This window comes from Danio aesculapii, chromosome 12 (assembly GCF_903798145.1).
Source record: "Danio aesculapii chromosome 12, fDanAes4.1, whole genome shotgun sequence".
Lineage (NCBI taxonomy): Eukaryota > Metazoa > Chordata > Actinopteri > Cypriniformes > Danionidae > Danio > Danio aesculapii.
This window is the reverse complement of record NC_079446.1, coordinates 26,238,476-26,255,715: the sequence shown is the minus strand read 5'-3', so window position 1 is coordinate 26,255,715 and position 17,240 is coordinate 26,238,476. Positions and strand designations below refer to the sequence as shown.

The following is a 17,240-nucleotide window of genomic DNA, read 5'->3' as shown; positions in this document are numbered from 1 at the left end:
ATTTTTCTACCTATTGTCATTTTCGGCAAATGCATGCTCTAGATGATGTTATCCTCATATGAGGACATTATCAGTAGCTTGTAAAACAAAAGACTAATAAACAATTTGCACAACATGTACCCGTTAATGGCAATTCTTATTTTTCTCTAGAGCTTTATATATTTGTCTGAGCATAAAAATAGGTATTTATTCCTGTTTTTGTACATAGATACTGTATATTATCTTTCAGTCGCCTGGTAAGTCATGGTATTTTGTACTGTTATTTGGCTTTTGTTCTTAATTTGGGATATGAAAATACAGACTCTCAAGATCTGTCACATAAAATGGTTTCCCTCAATCTAATATATCACATTTCTCAAGTCCTTGTTCTATAATAATAATATACACTCAAAACAAAACAAACAATATAAATTTTACAGCCGATCTGAGATGGCGAGGCTCAGCCACTCACATTCACCTCTATCTCTCCATCTCTATTTCTTTCAGTCATGAAGATGCTCGTATTCCACCACGAATACGAATATCTCAGAACAGTGCACCGTCTGTTGTTGTTGCCATGGTGACATGAAGATTCAGCCTGTTCAAAATGATAGGAAATAAAAACCGAATCGCCTCGGTGGCTCAGCTGGGACCTGCAAAGCAAACCATTGATTTCTCACTAGCTGTTTTTCTTATTTTTTTCCTCCGTATTCCTTTTCCTTCAGCCAGAGTGAGAGAAAGAAAAAGAACGAGAGAAAGCACAAGTACATCAAAGTCTGCCAGCTAACTTAGCAGCCTGCTAATGAAGCGTGAATATTCATAGAGATGTCCTGGTGCTAAATGCAGCCTCACTTTGCTGAGAGTTGTGTGTTTAAAATACCAAGAGCTCATACAATGAATAAAAAATGGCCACTGATGCACTGCAGTATTCTTTAACAAGAACAGAAGAAAGAAAAAAATACCACAGGAAACACAATGGAGATCTGCCTGTTAGTACATGGCTAGCATGCACAGAAAAATATAGAGCTGGCCCAGAGGGCCTCCCCTTGCACTCACTGACATCATGTACGGATACAACATTGTGGAAGTCAACAACATTGTGGAAAACAATGTGAGTGCAGGCTGAATTTCCTTTTTCATTTTCTATAATGCTGTACTAAGATGACTAATAGAGAGAATAATCATTGATAGAAGATGGAAATTCACATCTCAGCCATGAAAGACTCTCATTCAGGTTGTTCAAAAGCTTTAATTAGTAAGCTATAATATCTCATTTATAATCTTTATAAATTTGAATTAAAAAATGTTGGATAATAATATATAAAAATCAGTTATTTAGATACTTTAAGCACATTTATTAAAGCTTTTGGCTGATTTTCATTCTGGTTTAGAACTACTAACATGTTGCGGTACAAATTCCGATTATTATAAATAAATCACATCTTTTTCGTCTAAAGGGGAAACTTCTTACACTTTAAAAATATAGCAAATAGTCAAGTTAAAATAGTCACAATTTACTACTTAAAAACCCTAAATTAAAAGGATTTTAATTCTCCAAATAAATATTTAAAAATTCTGTTCTCCAAAAAAACAATTTAAATAATAAAAAAAAAAGATACCAGGCAAATGGATTAAGACTGACAGTAAAAGTTCCCAAAGTACTTTTGACTTGCTCTGAGAAGACATGTGAGTCACAAGTAGCCATTACAAGCAACTCCCAGGGGTCATCCAAGTGGGCATAAATAAATCTGATCATACACGCTGCCCACAGAGAGTACACGCCATTACAGACTGAAGCTCAAACTTCAGACATCCCGTAACACAGCACACACTTGTTCACAGCACACAGAGTTAAACTTTACTTGAGACAGTACTTGATATTCAACCACTTTTAATTGGGGGACAAAAGAAATGAGATGAAAATCAGTAAAAGATGACACGTCATTTCATATGAAACCACTGTAGGAAGCATCTAGTTAAGGAGAGTCTGGCATGCCACAAATTACTCTGAAAATGCAAACTCGGTAAAACAGACGTGAAATCGGCAACAATGGACGCCGATCTCACAAAAGCATCGCAACTTTTCTTTCTTTTCCCAGAACTCCCTCCCTGCTGCCCCAATTCTCTCTTCTTTTTCTCTCAGTCTCTCTCTCTCTCTCTTCTCGCTTGCTCGCTCTACGTGCAGAGCGCTGCAGACAAATGGTGCATGCCTCTTTCGCTGCATGGATATGACAACATCAAAGACTCTGCATGCGATGATGGCTGGATGGAGAAGGACCGTGAGAAAGAGAGACTACCTGGGATGAGGAACAATGCCACCTCGCATCCATGATGGCAGCCTGGCTACACTGTCTGCTTTCTGTTTAGGTGAGAGTTTGTCCCCTCTCCCTCTCTGATCTCCCCGTCCCTGCTCCTACAGCAATAAAAAAAAAAAAAAAAGCCCCACACCAGTAAAATAAAGTCCGCTCTGTCAGATCAAAAGTGATGACTGGAGAAGTCCTACTTTGGTAAGCAGATAGGGATGATAAATTGTCTCTGCATCAGGAGAGACTATGAGTGCCTTCTACAGACTAAAAGAGAGAGAGAGAGAGAGAGGGAGGGAAGGCGTAAGCAAGGGAGAAGAGAAAACGAGAAAGATACACACCGAGAGAGGCGGGAGAGAGGGAAAATACGGTATGACTGCAAGCCGATCATCTGACTCCTTTCAGCCAATCGCAGCTCTGCTTGAGGTTGCTAAGGGTTCGCTCAGTTGGAGACATTTTATTATAGAATTTTTTTTTTTTTTTAGAACGAGATTGATGTGTGGATGTGGAAAAAAAGGGGGGCTTGCACACCTTCTGCCCTGCCATGAAAATCCATAGAGAGACAACCCACAATCTAACATCAAACACGCATCCACACTCTCAGAATACATCTCAGAAAGGGAATGTTACACAACAGATGGCAAAAGCTCCACGTTTTCATCTCCACCGGCCCTCTTGCGCCTCTTGGGACCTTGGGTTATTCTGCTCCATCTAAATGCCTCCGCCAGCCAAACGAACCAGCGTGAACACTCGTTTAACTCGTATTCAAATGCAAGCTCTGGGCATGTATACGATTGCCCAGAAAGTAGGGGAGGGGGGGAGAAAGCAGATAAAGAGAGAACGCGGTAGGCGCCGTTTTTCACACAGTGGTCATTCTCACGTGACTGGATTCGTCCTCCGCATGGGCAGAATCTCCACCAAATGAAGCCATACATTATAAATGTGACAGAATGACTAAAAAGGAACAAAAACGAGCCAAGGTCTTGTTGGCGAAGCAAATTGGAGACTTGAGATGACAGGTCAAAACACAAATATCTGCTTTCATGCACGAGCCACACTGAATTAACCGGGTCTTCATCACCCTAAAGCACACAGATTAATAATCATTTGTAATATTCACCACCTCCAGGGAGAGAACGAGAGGAAAACAGCAAGCCAGGAAAAGTAGCTGAGCAGCAGTCCATTTTATTACTCTCTTTGTGCCAGCTCAAACAATCGTATTGATTGACTGATTTAGGCGGTCAGTGTAAATGAGCACTGGGACAACAGTGCACGCAGGGCAAGTCACAGGATCCATTAATTGGACATAAGTGGGGGAAAAAAAAGTCAGATGAATCTGGACCAAATCTATGTGTGCTGAACACTCCTGCCCTCATGATGCAACACAATGAAACGAGTTGGTACCTCATTAAAGTACACGTGAAGCTTGTTGCTGGACTGTTGTAATTTGGGAATTGTGACACACACGGGTCACACACACACAGGCACAACAAATTGAGTGTTTAATTATAGCTACTAACTCAATACTACACGTTTAAATAAATCTGGAAATTTAAAATAAGTCAGCATTGTGAATTTGTTTGGACATAAAGGTTTAACAGAGTACTTTCTTTTTTTTTATTTTCAATCATTTTTTATATATATATATATATGTGTGTGTGTGTATGTATGTATGTATGTATGTATGTATGTGTCTGTGTGTGTGTGTATATATATATATATATATATATATATATATATATATATATATATATATATACACACACAGACACATACATACATACACACACACACATATATATATATATACACACATACATACAGGTGAAGTCAGAATTATCAGCCCCCTTTAATTTTTTTTTGATGTTTATGTTTAACAGAGCAAGGAAATTTTCACAGTATGTCTGATAATATTTCTTTCTTCCGGAAAACATATTAGCTCCTTTAATCTGTCTACAGAACAGACTTGTAACTTGCCTAATTACCCTAACCTGCCTAGTTAACCTATTTAACTTAGTTAAGCCTTTAAATGTCACTTTAAGCTGTATAGAAGTGTCTTGAAAAATATCTAGTCAAATATTATTTACTGTCATCATAGCATAAATCAGTTATTAGAAATAAGTTATTAAAACTATTATGCTTAGAAATGTGTTAAAATCTCTCCGTTAAACAGAAATTAGGGGGAAAAAAATAAATGGGGCTAATATTTCAGGGGGCTAATCATTTTGACATCAACTGTACAGAGCAAGGAAATTTTCACAGTATGTCTGATAATATTTTTTCTTCTGGAGAAAGTCTTATTTATTTTATTTCGGCTAGAATAAAAGCAGTTTTTAATTTTTTAAAAAACATTTAAAAAAAAAATTATTAGCCCCTTTAAGCTTTAGTCTACAGAACAAACCATCATAATACAATAACTTGCCTAATTACTCATAATTAACCTAGTTAAGCCTTTAAATGTAATTTTAAGCTGAATACTAGTGTCTCGAAGAATATCTAGTAAAATATTAATTTACTGTCATCATGGTAAAGATAAAAGAAATGAGTTATTAAAACTATTATATTTAGAAATGTGTTGAAAACATCTCTCCATTAAACAGAATAAATTTTTTTATGATAATATTTTCATGAAGAAAAATATAAAAATAATTCAGAGGGTTTAATAATTCTTATTGCAACTGTAGCTACTAACTGAATACTACACGTATAAAAAAAAATCTAAAAACTTACGTTTTTGAGTCAGCATTATGAATTTGATTTGGACAAAGGTTTAATAGACTAATTTCGGGGTCATTTATTTATTTTTAATCAATTTAAAATGTTCCAATATATCAAGTGAAAACTCATTACTGTGTATTGATATACAGCTATATGGAAAAGATTAAAATACCTCCTTAAAAGTTCAGGTTTCTCTGAATGCACTGGATTTACTAGCTATGCATTTGACAATGTTAATATATAAAAGTAAACATTTCTTCTGTTCTCTCCGCTTATCAATCCATTTAATGTATACGGAATTTTTAGCACAATATTATAAATGGCCAAAATATTTTTTCATTTGTTGTGTCTTAAAATCAGCACCAATATTGTTCTACCAATTGCTCTGAATTTTTTCCAAATATGTTTAAAGCAATGGTCTCAAAGTCAATTCCTGGAGGGCCACAGCTCTGCATAGTTTAGCTCCAACCACCTCCAGCTCACACCGGCTTAATAGTCTCTAGTAATCTTGAACAGCTTGATTAGTTGGATCAGCTGTGTTTGATTAGGGTTGGAGCAAAACTGTGCAGAGCTGCGGCCCTCCAGGAATTGACTTTGAAACCTATGGTTTAAGGCATGTGGGGAAAAATTCTTCTGTGCTCATGTTTAAAGCAGTATATAATATAAATAAAGTGAAATACAGTATCTACATTTGGCAACAATCTCTGTATGGTCAAAATGATAATTGCTGTAGTTAAATTAAATATGAAAATATTCATACATGTAAAACTTTTGTAATTTACACAGCAGTATATATATTATATATATATATATATATATATATATATATATATATATATATATATATATAAATAAAAAGGTAAGTAATTTCAAATTACTTACATTAAGTTCTAGATTTATATTTTTAACAAAACAATATCAACTCTTAAATCTCAGGATTGAGATCTACGCGAACAATATTTTCCATTAAATTAGCCAACATATTTATATTTTACTTGTACATTAAGTCATTAAGACATCACTTATTGTTTATTTTAAAAAAGTTTGTCATAAAAACAATTAAAGCCATTAAAAATATTATAATATTTCAACCATAAATTACAGTTAAAAAATATTTTTTTTGTATTGGTATTTAGATAAAATGCCTAAAAATATTTTTAAAATCTGTAATTAAAAAATAAATAAATAAATAAATAAAAAATAATAATAAATATATATATATATATATATATATATATATATATATATATATATATATATATATATATATATATATATATATATATATATATATATATATAAATAATAAATTATATATTATGTTAATATAAATAAAAATATTACACTATTTAATAAATAAGTTTACATGTAATTCATATTTCAACTCTCCACTGTTAAATAAATAAATAAATGAATTAATTAATGCTTTAAAAAAAAAAAAAAAAAAAAATATATATATATATATATATATATATATATATATATATATATATATATATATATATATATATATATATATATATATATAGTTTTTTATTCTCTTTGTTGTACTATTATGTCTTCTCTGCCATGGAAAGTTTGCTTTCTACTTCAATAATTACATTTCGTACATTACCAACATTTGGGAGACATTTCCAACAACTTCATGCCCCAAAGAATCACACACATTCACGTACATCTTTCTCCTCACAAAGCCGAAAGAAACCAAATTTACACACATTTTCCTCACACAATTTCCATATATTTTTCCAGTGTGAAAGAACTGATTTGTAATGACACCAGGACCACACACTGTAAACACATTACAGTAATTTTCAGTGAACATTTTAACCAATAGAGAAAAAAAAGTGACCTATTTTGCATCTGCTGGAATCAGATCCACTCGGCGCCAACACAGGGCATCTATAAATGCATGACTCTCACGTGGCACACGCCCACGCTGCCATTTTCTCGGCAGAGAAGTGGCGCTTCACTGCCCTCTGCCCATCTCTAGATCTAAAAGATACCCCAGGGTGTTTAATGACATGCATAGCTCACACAGGAAATGCTAATATATTATTTAAAGCCCAGCACATAGCCTGACGGCCCGGCGCAGCAAGATGTCCCAGCAGATCAGAATAAACACACGGGTTCCTGGCATGCCAAATCCCATCGCGCCCAACACCGTGGCTGCAGATGTGAAGGGATATCACAAACATGGCATCAAAAACAAGACAGAGTAGCCGCATATTTTCATAAACATGATGATGTAACAGGTAAAATGCAGAGAAAGTATACTTTAGAGAAGAAAAAAAGCGAAAGAGAAAGAGTGGGACCAAGCGTAAAGAAGACAATACAAAAAAACAAGCTGTCACTTCTGAACATCAGTCGTGCGGGTGGCAGTCACAAAGGAAATCAACTTCTGATAGAAATATTAAACATCTCATCTGTCAGTCACCAGCAGACGGTGCATGCATGTGTTTTTCTAAGCATGTTGGGCTCCTTTGAGACGACCTCGGTTGTTTGTTTGTTGTGGTTGCTGTTTGAACAGAAACGAGTAAAACACAACGCCGCTACTCTCGCCGGCTTTCTATCATTAACGCTTCTTTAAAAAGCTTATATGCTGCGAGGCGCTGTCAGACAATGGCAAAAAACAGTTTATCTGAGGATAATCCAAGCTCCACACGTCATTTTTAAGATTAAGTATGCTCGCACAGCAGATTTGGAGTCATTAAACGGGAAAGAACTGGCCATGCGGAGTATGCTAAATTATTCTACAGACCTCATTTACACTACACACAAATTTGCCGCAATACAAACGAATCAATTGAGCTGCGTGAAATACTGTTTCCTACAAAGGCATTCATTTGTAAACTGCTTGTACTGTAGAAATCATCTCTATTATCCATGGTGACTTTACTTGCCAGGGATATATACGCTGACAATCTGGCACTCAAAAACAAATTTAAAAGTTGGTCATGACAGTTGTATGATTCTTTAACAATGTTTAATAATGAACAAGAAAATTCATTCAAGTCTTGTATGTTTTACAAGGAGCATGTATTTAATTTTAAGGTTCAACACTAAGAATTTTTTCTACTGGCCCAATTGGGGCCAAAGGTTCAGATTTTTACTTGCCCTGCCAAAACTTTCACTGCCCCCCCCCAAAAATAAAGTTAATAGTTAATTCTCAGCCACATATTTTAAGTAACGTGTCAAAAGTCAAACATAACCGTATACATACACTTTGTATTCAGCATAACTTTTCTTTCAATCAAAGTCCCTTTAAGTCAAGTCATTTCACTCTGCAGCCATCTTTGAAACGCCTCTCGGGCAGTATGCTTGGAAATTTGTCTGAATAGTGAAACATCAAATTTCTCCAAAACTGTTTGCCAAGCATACGATTACATTACATATTTGGAATCAAAAATGAAACAAAATAAAAAAAATTAAACAACTTTCTTATAAGTTTAGTTTCTAAACTTCCGAATCAAACAAAATCTGCTCCTTTTCAGGTTGCCTGAGCTAATGCACATGCGCACTCAAAAGGAACGAGATCACGACACCAACCTCATTTATGGCTAGTCTACACATTATCATTCTATAATGATCGTCTGATTGTGCTGCTCTTCTGAAGTAATTTACAACTTGGTCTTTATAATGACTGTTTGTTTACAAAGAGCGGGGCGTTTGAGTAGTTGCTGTCATGTGACGTGCATTTGACAGGATGTACTGTACCTCGTGTTCGTTTCATACAGATTCATTAGGTTCATTTAAAAGTACAGATTTTAAGCTTTATCTGGATATATTTCTTATGAAGCAAGTATTCGCTCAGATTACAGTGTGTTTGTGATCAAACTGTCGTAAAAGCACACGTCTGGTCTAAGCTTCTCCGTCAGTCTATAGAGATCGATGATTGGCTCCTGTACTAGTAGGCGGGGCTTCATTTGTCATATTGACTGTTGCACTTTTCCCCATTCAAAACTATACAAGTGACATGTCTTGTGTATTCTATAGTCTTTGTTTAAATCAAAGAGCTTAGAATCACCAAGAGGCGACACTCTAGTGCGACTTGGGAAACCAGATGCCACTAGTGTCATGCGGCAGCCATTTTGGAGTGAAAATTCCAATAGAACAACAGCATATTATAAGTCTGTAAAATAAACTATTAAAAGTGCTGATGATTGTGATAGTAAGTGTTGTATTGTCGTCTTTCAGGTTGTTTCTCAGCTTTAATGCGCTTTTTAAATAAATAAATAAAAAACAAAGCAGCTGCTTGCCATCGCGACAGCAATAAGATCCAATGGACGGCCGAATCGCTCCAGAATGGCGGAATCGCGGGGCTGTTGCTGGGGGCTGCTGTTGCAATGGAACGTTCGAGTGTCGCCTCCTGGTGATTCTAAGCTCTTTGTTTAAATCAAAGATTATAGAATACACAAGACATGTCACTCGTATCTTTTTGAATGGGGAAAAGTGTCAATATGGTGAATAAAGCCCCACTTGAAACTAAAGGGACAGTTGTTGTTTAATTTTATTGGTGATTCCTAATATGAAATTCAATCGTAATCTTGGCAAGCAGTTTTGGAGAATTTGATGTTTCCTATTCAAACAGAATGCCTGCCTGAGAGGCGTTTCAAAGATGGCTGCTGAGTGAAATGACTTGGCTTAAAGGGACTTTGTTGAAATGCAACTGACAATTTAAAAAACTGTGATGCAACTAAATTTGAAAAAAAAAAAATATATTATTGAAATTGTGCATTAGAATTTAAATATTTAAAAGTGCTAATAAATTCTAAGTGTTATGCAAACAAAAAATAGCAGTATGGAAAATGTGCAGGTATTTATTGCAGTTATATTTTATTTACCAAAAGGTGGCTCATTTAGCTGAATTATTCTTTTGTAATTATTGGTCATTTTGTTAAATGTCAATAAACAAAATAATTGTTCAAACTAAACTTGGCCGCCAGTTGGACATAAAACATAAAACATATACTGAGATAGTTGGCGATTCATTCCTCTGTGGCAACCACTGATAAATAAGGGCCCAAGCTAAAGGAAAATGATTTAATTTGATGTTGCCGTCTCTGTACTGGTTGTTCCAAGGTTACGGAAAAAAAACAATGTTCTTACAACATCCAATCAGATAAGAGGAACTGAAAAGAAATATGGTGTTTACGACATCACAGAAAAGGTAGCATTTAAAGGTTTAAAAGCATAAAGTGTTTCTCGATTCTAAGACTATTCACACGCAATTGACAAATAGTTGCAGGCAAAGTAAAATTTAGAAACAAAGCAGCACTGGTCTGATTCAGCTACTAATGATCTTGTCTACGGTCCTACAGATGTTGACACTTCAATATGTTCCATTTGCCGCCGCAATCGCCATCGCCATGGTGGCAGTAAATGCGCCTACAGCTTTTGACCACTGGGTGGCGCTTTAACCATAGACTTCATCAGCTGGGCTCAGACAACAGTTTTAAAATCCTAACTGATAATAAAATCTGATTGCAGCGCACACATGAGGAGAATCTTCGGCGATTTTAATACCTCAAATCTTAAACGTGCGCACACTACAAGATATGAAAGCCGAGGCAAAGCACACACAAGATATTATAAGATTATCCTGTCTGATGGAGCACATCACGTGATTGCAGTATAACTTGCTTTGTCAATAATTATTATTTATTATAGACTAGGTTACAAATATTTGACCACTACATGCAAAACACTCATGCACTCAAAATAGATTCCCGTTTGCATAGCTACTAGTGGTGGTTATGAAATGAAATAAATGGGCATATCAGCACGCAAAGTATTATTTATTGTCTGCTCGTCTTTCGGTGTTCATTTCTCTTTCACATGCATGTGGAGCGCAAGTATCTCACACACTGGCTCCAGGCCATCGGGCAGTTCTTTTTGTTAAGCTTTGAATTTTAACATTTTTTTTGTAGGTTTAGATTGTTAAATCTTGTATTAACTTTTAAATTCTTTACATAATCAAGATTTGATTCATAAAATAAGAAACTTTTGAAAATATGTATATTTTAAGATTAACATAAATCGGTGATTAATTGTAATTTGTTCTTGAAATTGGACATTGGGTTTTAAAACGAAGCTAACGCAAGAACTAAGTGAAGTTTTATAAACTAATTTCGAGAGGAGCATGTGATATGATTGAGCACGGCTGGATTTCACTGGATCCGTAATTAGTGATAATCCAATCAGATTGATCCAAGCTACAATAAATAGACCGATCTTACCCTACTGCCTTTGTTTTGGAAGAATCCCCACTTCCACCTCATCTCCTCCTTTTCCTTCCTTTTCTAAGGGGAGCTCTTGAGACCTACCTGATCTCAATCCCTTTACATGAACAGACTCAATTATCCCCGAGCTCAGGGTTCTTTCCTAGGACAGCATGCCAAACCTGCTATTAACGCCAAGCATATCTAAGTGTGAACGCTTGAAACTACATTTTGTACATGACAGGTGCTTTTTAATAAACTGATAATTGACTCAATTGACTAATAAACGCGTCACTGTTCCATATAATCAACTGTAATTAAACATAGCTATTCAGTTTCAATTTCGATTCACGATCTTTTCATACAGATTGAACAATTACATATCTATACAGCTAACTATCCCTTACCATACTGCACAGCAATTTTCATGCTCTCAAGTGACACTTAAATTCCTTCAGCCGTTCTTCTAGATCTCGGCTAATTCAAGGATGCTGAAGGGGGGGAGACCTCTGCAGACACTCTGGAAAAGTGTTACGAAGATGGAGAGCCCAAGAAGCTCCATTAGCCCTTATTACAGAGAGCTCTCCGGTCTAATGGTCGCTCCTGTCTAATGGGCATCACAAAGGCCTGTAATCAAAGAACCACAAACTCCTCTTTGATTTCGTATCCCTCTCCATCCAGCTTTTATCATTAATTAGATATTAAAATCCATCTTTAAAAACATGAAGCAGTTGATTTGGACAGTGCAGCTGTGCAGAGAGACAGAATAAGATTGTAATGGATGATAATGGAGTGCAGATGGTGCAAACTTAGAGTGTAGTGTAGACACCGCTGTGCCGAGAAGAGAGGAGTCTCACATTACCATGGCAACATTTACCATCATTGTCAGTGAGCGGAGGGCAACGAGCCCACCATTTTGTAATACAATCCACAGACGAGGCCATGATAAGCCACATCACAATTGGGCGCTAATAGATCGAAATATCTGTTATTGCACAACTATCGCTTTCACACAACGTGCCAGGAGTGCCCTTGAGCAGGGGGGGGGGGGGGGGGTAATTTAATATGCAGTGCCAGAATCAGTTTTAACCATATCAAATTACGCTTTTATTGTTGTGGAGGCTAAATCACAGCACGTAAAGTCACGCACGAGAAGACGGGACTGAACTGGCCTTGGCAAGCCTGTCAATCACCCCGCTCAGCCTCCTGCACTGACATGTAATTACAGCGCCACCGTAATTAGAGCTCACTGTCAGGGTCTGAATGATGCCTCGGAGTGGCGTCGGAGAGAGAGAGTGGCGAGAAAAACCTGCAAGTTGTAAAGGAGAAAAGCATGTCCACCTACACGGCGCTCATCTCCCCTACAGATTCTCCCCTTTATGGCCCCGTTGCATTTGCCTGTGGGTTCTCTCTGTTCACACAGACTTATTGACTGACTCTAGTCTCCCAGGCACTCTCTCTCATCCTGAGCCACAGCACATACACAAAAGAAACGGGCCAATCACTTTATGTCTGAAAGCAATTGAATTGTACTGGGCCGAAACCCTTTGCCTGTTCGATAATGTGCGATCCAGCCACGGGCTCATCTTTAAGTGCCCTGGTCTTAGTCTGGAGGCCTCTTTTGCTTGAGAGAGCACCGAGTTCAGTTTAGACCGGCCTCGTTGCTGTCTGGGTCACTTATTGAAATGCCACTTATAATGTTTTGGATGGTAAAGGAGAAACGGAGCCAGTGTGTACGAGAGGAATAAAGAGAGAGGCCGGGAGTAATGATGTAGACGGCCAATAAAGGCACAGAGATAAAGCACAACACACTGACCCAGACAACACACACAGTCAGTCTGTCGGCTTCAATCTGATTGCACCAAACACTTCCAACACTCTGAGCCAATGAATCTTCATGACTTCTCCATGACCTTCTTGGTTGTTTACGATTACCACATAAGGTATAGACCAATTTCTGAACTGAAGCATCATTTGCGGGAAAATCAGACACCCATTTCCAAGCAAGTTTTACTGCCTAAAAACAACATCGAGTGTAGTCATTAATTCAGAGCACAGAAATGCACAACATGCTCAATAAAAAAACTGACATCTGCAGGCTTTTCCCATAACAAAATATTAAAGCTGCTCTCAGTAATTTGTTCCTAATTAATAAACTTTCTTACTCCCAGGACCATTTATACATTGAAGTTGATATTCAGCCACATAGTGTTGGTGTTTTGTAACATACATTTGTTTTTATGAGGTGGGTCATTAGCCCAACGCTCAACCCCAACCTGGAGGACCAGGACATACACGCATACACTACGGCCAATTTAGCTTGCCCAATACACCTATAGCGCATGGATTTGGACTTGGGGGGGAGGAACCGTAGCAACCGGAAAACCCACGCAAACACGGGGAGAACATGCAGACTCCACACAGAAAAGCCGACTAACCCAGCCAGGGCTCGAACCAGCGACCTTCTTGCTGTGAGGCGACAGTGCTACCCACTGTGCCACCTGTTAATTAAATATTTTAATATCAAATTAATATGCTTTACATAAATATTACTTTAAAATATGTAGGTAGTCATAGATTGTGTAATATGTAGTCATAACAATCAACTGTCTAAATATTGAGCAAGTGTGTCCAGTCTCAGTCCTGGAAGGCCACTGCCCTGCAAAGTTTGTCTCCAGCTTTCCTCAGTAAACCTGACTGGAAGTATCGAGAGGTTTCCTGATCCATAATTTTAGCCAGTTCAGGTGTAATTATTGTATTGTAGGAGCTGAAACATGGCATGGGTCAATATAAGTTTCTGATAGTATGATAATCTTGGATAAAAATATCACGGTTTCATGGCATCACGGTATTGTGTTTACTGCTGTAAAATAATTTTCTTTTTAAATTTAGTAAAAAACAACAACTTTTTTCCCCATTTAACACAATATATTACATTTTAGGAAACATTTATAATATTTTGGAACAGAAAACATAACTAGATAATTAAAATAAATCATTGATTTCTACTATCTTCATTAGCTTCAAAAACACAGATTTCCTTACAACACATTAAAAAACACTTAAAAAACCCTTTACATATACCTTAGAAATGGTATAACAAAAATTTTTGTGATTTAAATACAGGGTGATTCAAAAAGAATAACATAACTTTCAGGTTGATGTCACTCAAGTGTCTGGAGGGGGCCATTTTGAACATCTATGAACTTGTACTCTTCACTTGAAGTACTCTTCACATTGGTTAATTACCCACGGTTCCATCATGTTTCTTTAATTAAATACAGATTTTCAAAGTTGTGGTATTCTTTTTGAATCACCTTGTATCTTGACTTCTGCAAACCGCGGTAAACCTTGAAACCGTTTATCATCCCATGCCTATGCAGGACAGTGGCCTTCCAGGAGCAGAATTGGTCGCCCTTGCTCATTTGAGATGATGTTTAAATAAAAATATTACTACGCTATCACAGAACATACTAATCTATTTCAGGGCTTGTTTACACCTGATTTTATGTTATTCAGAAGGCAAAGCGTAAATTGGACATCAAATATTTTGAGCTTGTTCACTTTTAACCACTTCGAGAGGTAGCCAACATATCTGACCAGATTGCTTTAAACAGTTTCTTCTGTGCCTAGAAATGGAATTCTCAAACATTATGGGACAGGTTGGCAAAGTATACCAACAAGATGAACTTTGTATTTAACATCAAAGTTGGTTTGGAGTGAAAAGAAATGTAGAAAGTACACATTCTAATACTAGCCTTGCCTGAAAAACCCCACTGAAATGGCACAGCAGAAATTAAAACTGTTGCTCTACATATCGCTTTCCCTTTTCATCTTTCATGTCCATATATAAATTGCACAAAGCTTATTTCACAATATTAGACTGAAAGAAAAGATTACAAACCTGATACAATCTCCCACCCATACATTTTCCTTTATAATTAAAGAAGTGGTTGAAAGTGGACAAAATTGACCAACTAAAACACCATAAAATATGTGTACTTGTGATTTAGTTGGCCAAAAATCAATCTCATCAGGTGTCAAACAGGGCTGGAGTAACCATGGAAAGGTTGTTGTTGTGTGATGTTCAAAACAATCATCACTGAGTGCATCTCTGAGATACCATGTTGATTTTAGGAATCCATCAATTTTCAATCACATCACATTCGCAAAAAATAATAGATCAAACACCCAGCTTCAGCCTCTGTAGAATAAAGGTGCCGCTGACCTGTGGAGTTGTGGTCTGCTTGCCCTGGCGGTTGGACGCAGTTGTAGTGGTGATGTCAGTGATGGAGGGTGACGTTTCTGAACGGTTTCCCGCGGCAGAGACGCTGGACTGTGGCGTAATAGAAGAGGAGGGCATATCTCCTACCAGCCGAGCACTACCCTCCACACGCACATTAGGGTCACCCTCAGCGGCCATGTTGAGTACTTTTAGCCCATTGTAGTAAAGCCCTGAGAGCTGACCCTGGAAGGGCCGACTGCCCTTCTCCCAGCCTCCAATCTTTATGGTGGTCTGACTGTTGAAGATGGTGAGCTGCCGACCTGCCAAGGGAGAACGTTACAGAAAATACAAGAGTGTTCAGAGGCCCACTCCCCCACGCCATCCAGAAGCACACATACACATGCACACGCTAACAAACATGGACGCAAACACACGCACACCAGAAAAAAGAACTGATGGAAGTCCTGATGGTAAAAACACACAACAACCGTAACCTTATTTTCCTTGGGGATCATGAAGCAATAAATTACACTAATGCTAACAGCAACACTGGTAATTTATCGACTGTAATTTAATGGCTGCTGTTGGCACAAAGTAAATAAATGAAGGGGATGAGAAAGCAGTGTCCCAAAAAAAGAAAAAAAGAATGGGACTTTGCTAAAAGGACAATCGTATAAATACTGGGATGAGAGAGAAAAATATTCTTTATCTTAAAAAGAAAAATTCCCCTTTTACGTGAAAAAATTACTGTTAATCTTAAAAAAAAAAAAAACAGCTTTATTGCAAATGGCAAAGCCTGTATGCACAGGTCTGGTAACGTTTATTGAGATTGCCTTTCAGCAAGGGCAATGGCAATTAAAATTAATTCGACTGAAATAAGGTTTATGTGAGAATGGCTTTATAGCTACATGACACATTACAAATGATTCATCATGGTTATAATTCCATTGAAAAGAGAAAGCAAGAACACAAGCAAACTTGAAAACAATCAACTTGGAAGGATTCAATCTGTTACATACATTTGAGCATGCATTCAAGTCTTTTCCCTTCTGGTGTGTTTAACTTGCTTGTTAAAGGGACTTCATATCTGATGCCAATAATCATTGAAGCTATTTAAGAGACATTTGCTTTGGGTTTTTAACTGTGCACTTTAGCAGTTTCCAAAAGAAATGTTTAGCATGGCAAGATATGCAAGATATACATACATTAAATAGTGTGTGTACATCATTATGAATTCAAATAATTCCCACTGTTATAAACATGTACTTTATTAATTATTCATTTAGATTATTACAGAACATTATTTAAATTAAAAAGTATTTTAATGATGTAAACATATTTTGTTAATGATTGAACTAACTTCAGTTATCAGTATATTACCAGTCCCTTTAACCTCTGACAGGTTTACAAGTACAGTATAACAACACATTATTGAACTGTACAGTGCAAATATTACATTTACTACATTTGTTTAATTTTTAAACTTGGTTATACAGGGGATTTATGTTTTAGATGGTTTATTTGCTGTGCAAAATATCACTTGCTTATGATCAAATTATCTTTTATTTAAAGTTTTAATCAGTGTTTTTACCTTTGTCGAGTAGCCAATCGTCAACTACTCGACCAAGCCGATATGGGATTCGCTGTCTAGCAATCGCCAGGCGTTCGTTATCAATGTTGCCTTTAAAGTTTAAAGAGACATTTCATTGTTAAAAATCTGAAAGGTCAAAGATTAAAACCTACAGTGAAACATATGCCTTAACTGTCTGTTTTTTTTCTTTTTCCTCTTCTTGC

At 36.7% G+C, this 17,240-nt stretch overlaps 1 protein-coding gene across 20 annotated transcripts in view; it reads right to left on the bottom strand.

The window, feature by feature from the left end:
- Positions 1-17,240, bottom strand: part of nrxn1a (neurexin 1a) — a 317,361-nt gene that overhangs the window by 16,944 nt on the left and 283,177 nt on the right. For 11 of the 20 annotated variants that reach the window (XM_056468880.1, XM_056468881.1, XM_056468882.1 and 8 more), the window contains 2 exons: positions 17,038-17,127; positions 15,450-15,766 (listed from right to left, as the gene is read on the bottom strand). In XM_056468880.1, coding sequence (XP_056324855.1) covers positions 15,450-15,766; positions 17,038-17,127 — 407 coding nt within the window. The remainder of the gene's footprint in view (positions 1-15,449; positions 15,767-17,037; positions 17,128-17,240) is intronic. The other 9 variants (XM_056468889.1, XM_056468890.1, XM_056468899.1 and 6 more) reach the window with 1 other exon arrangement.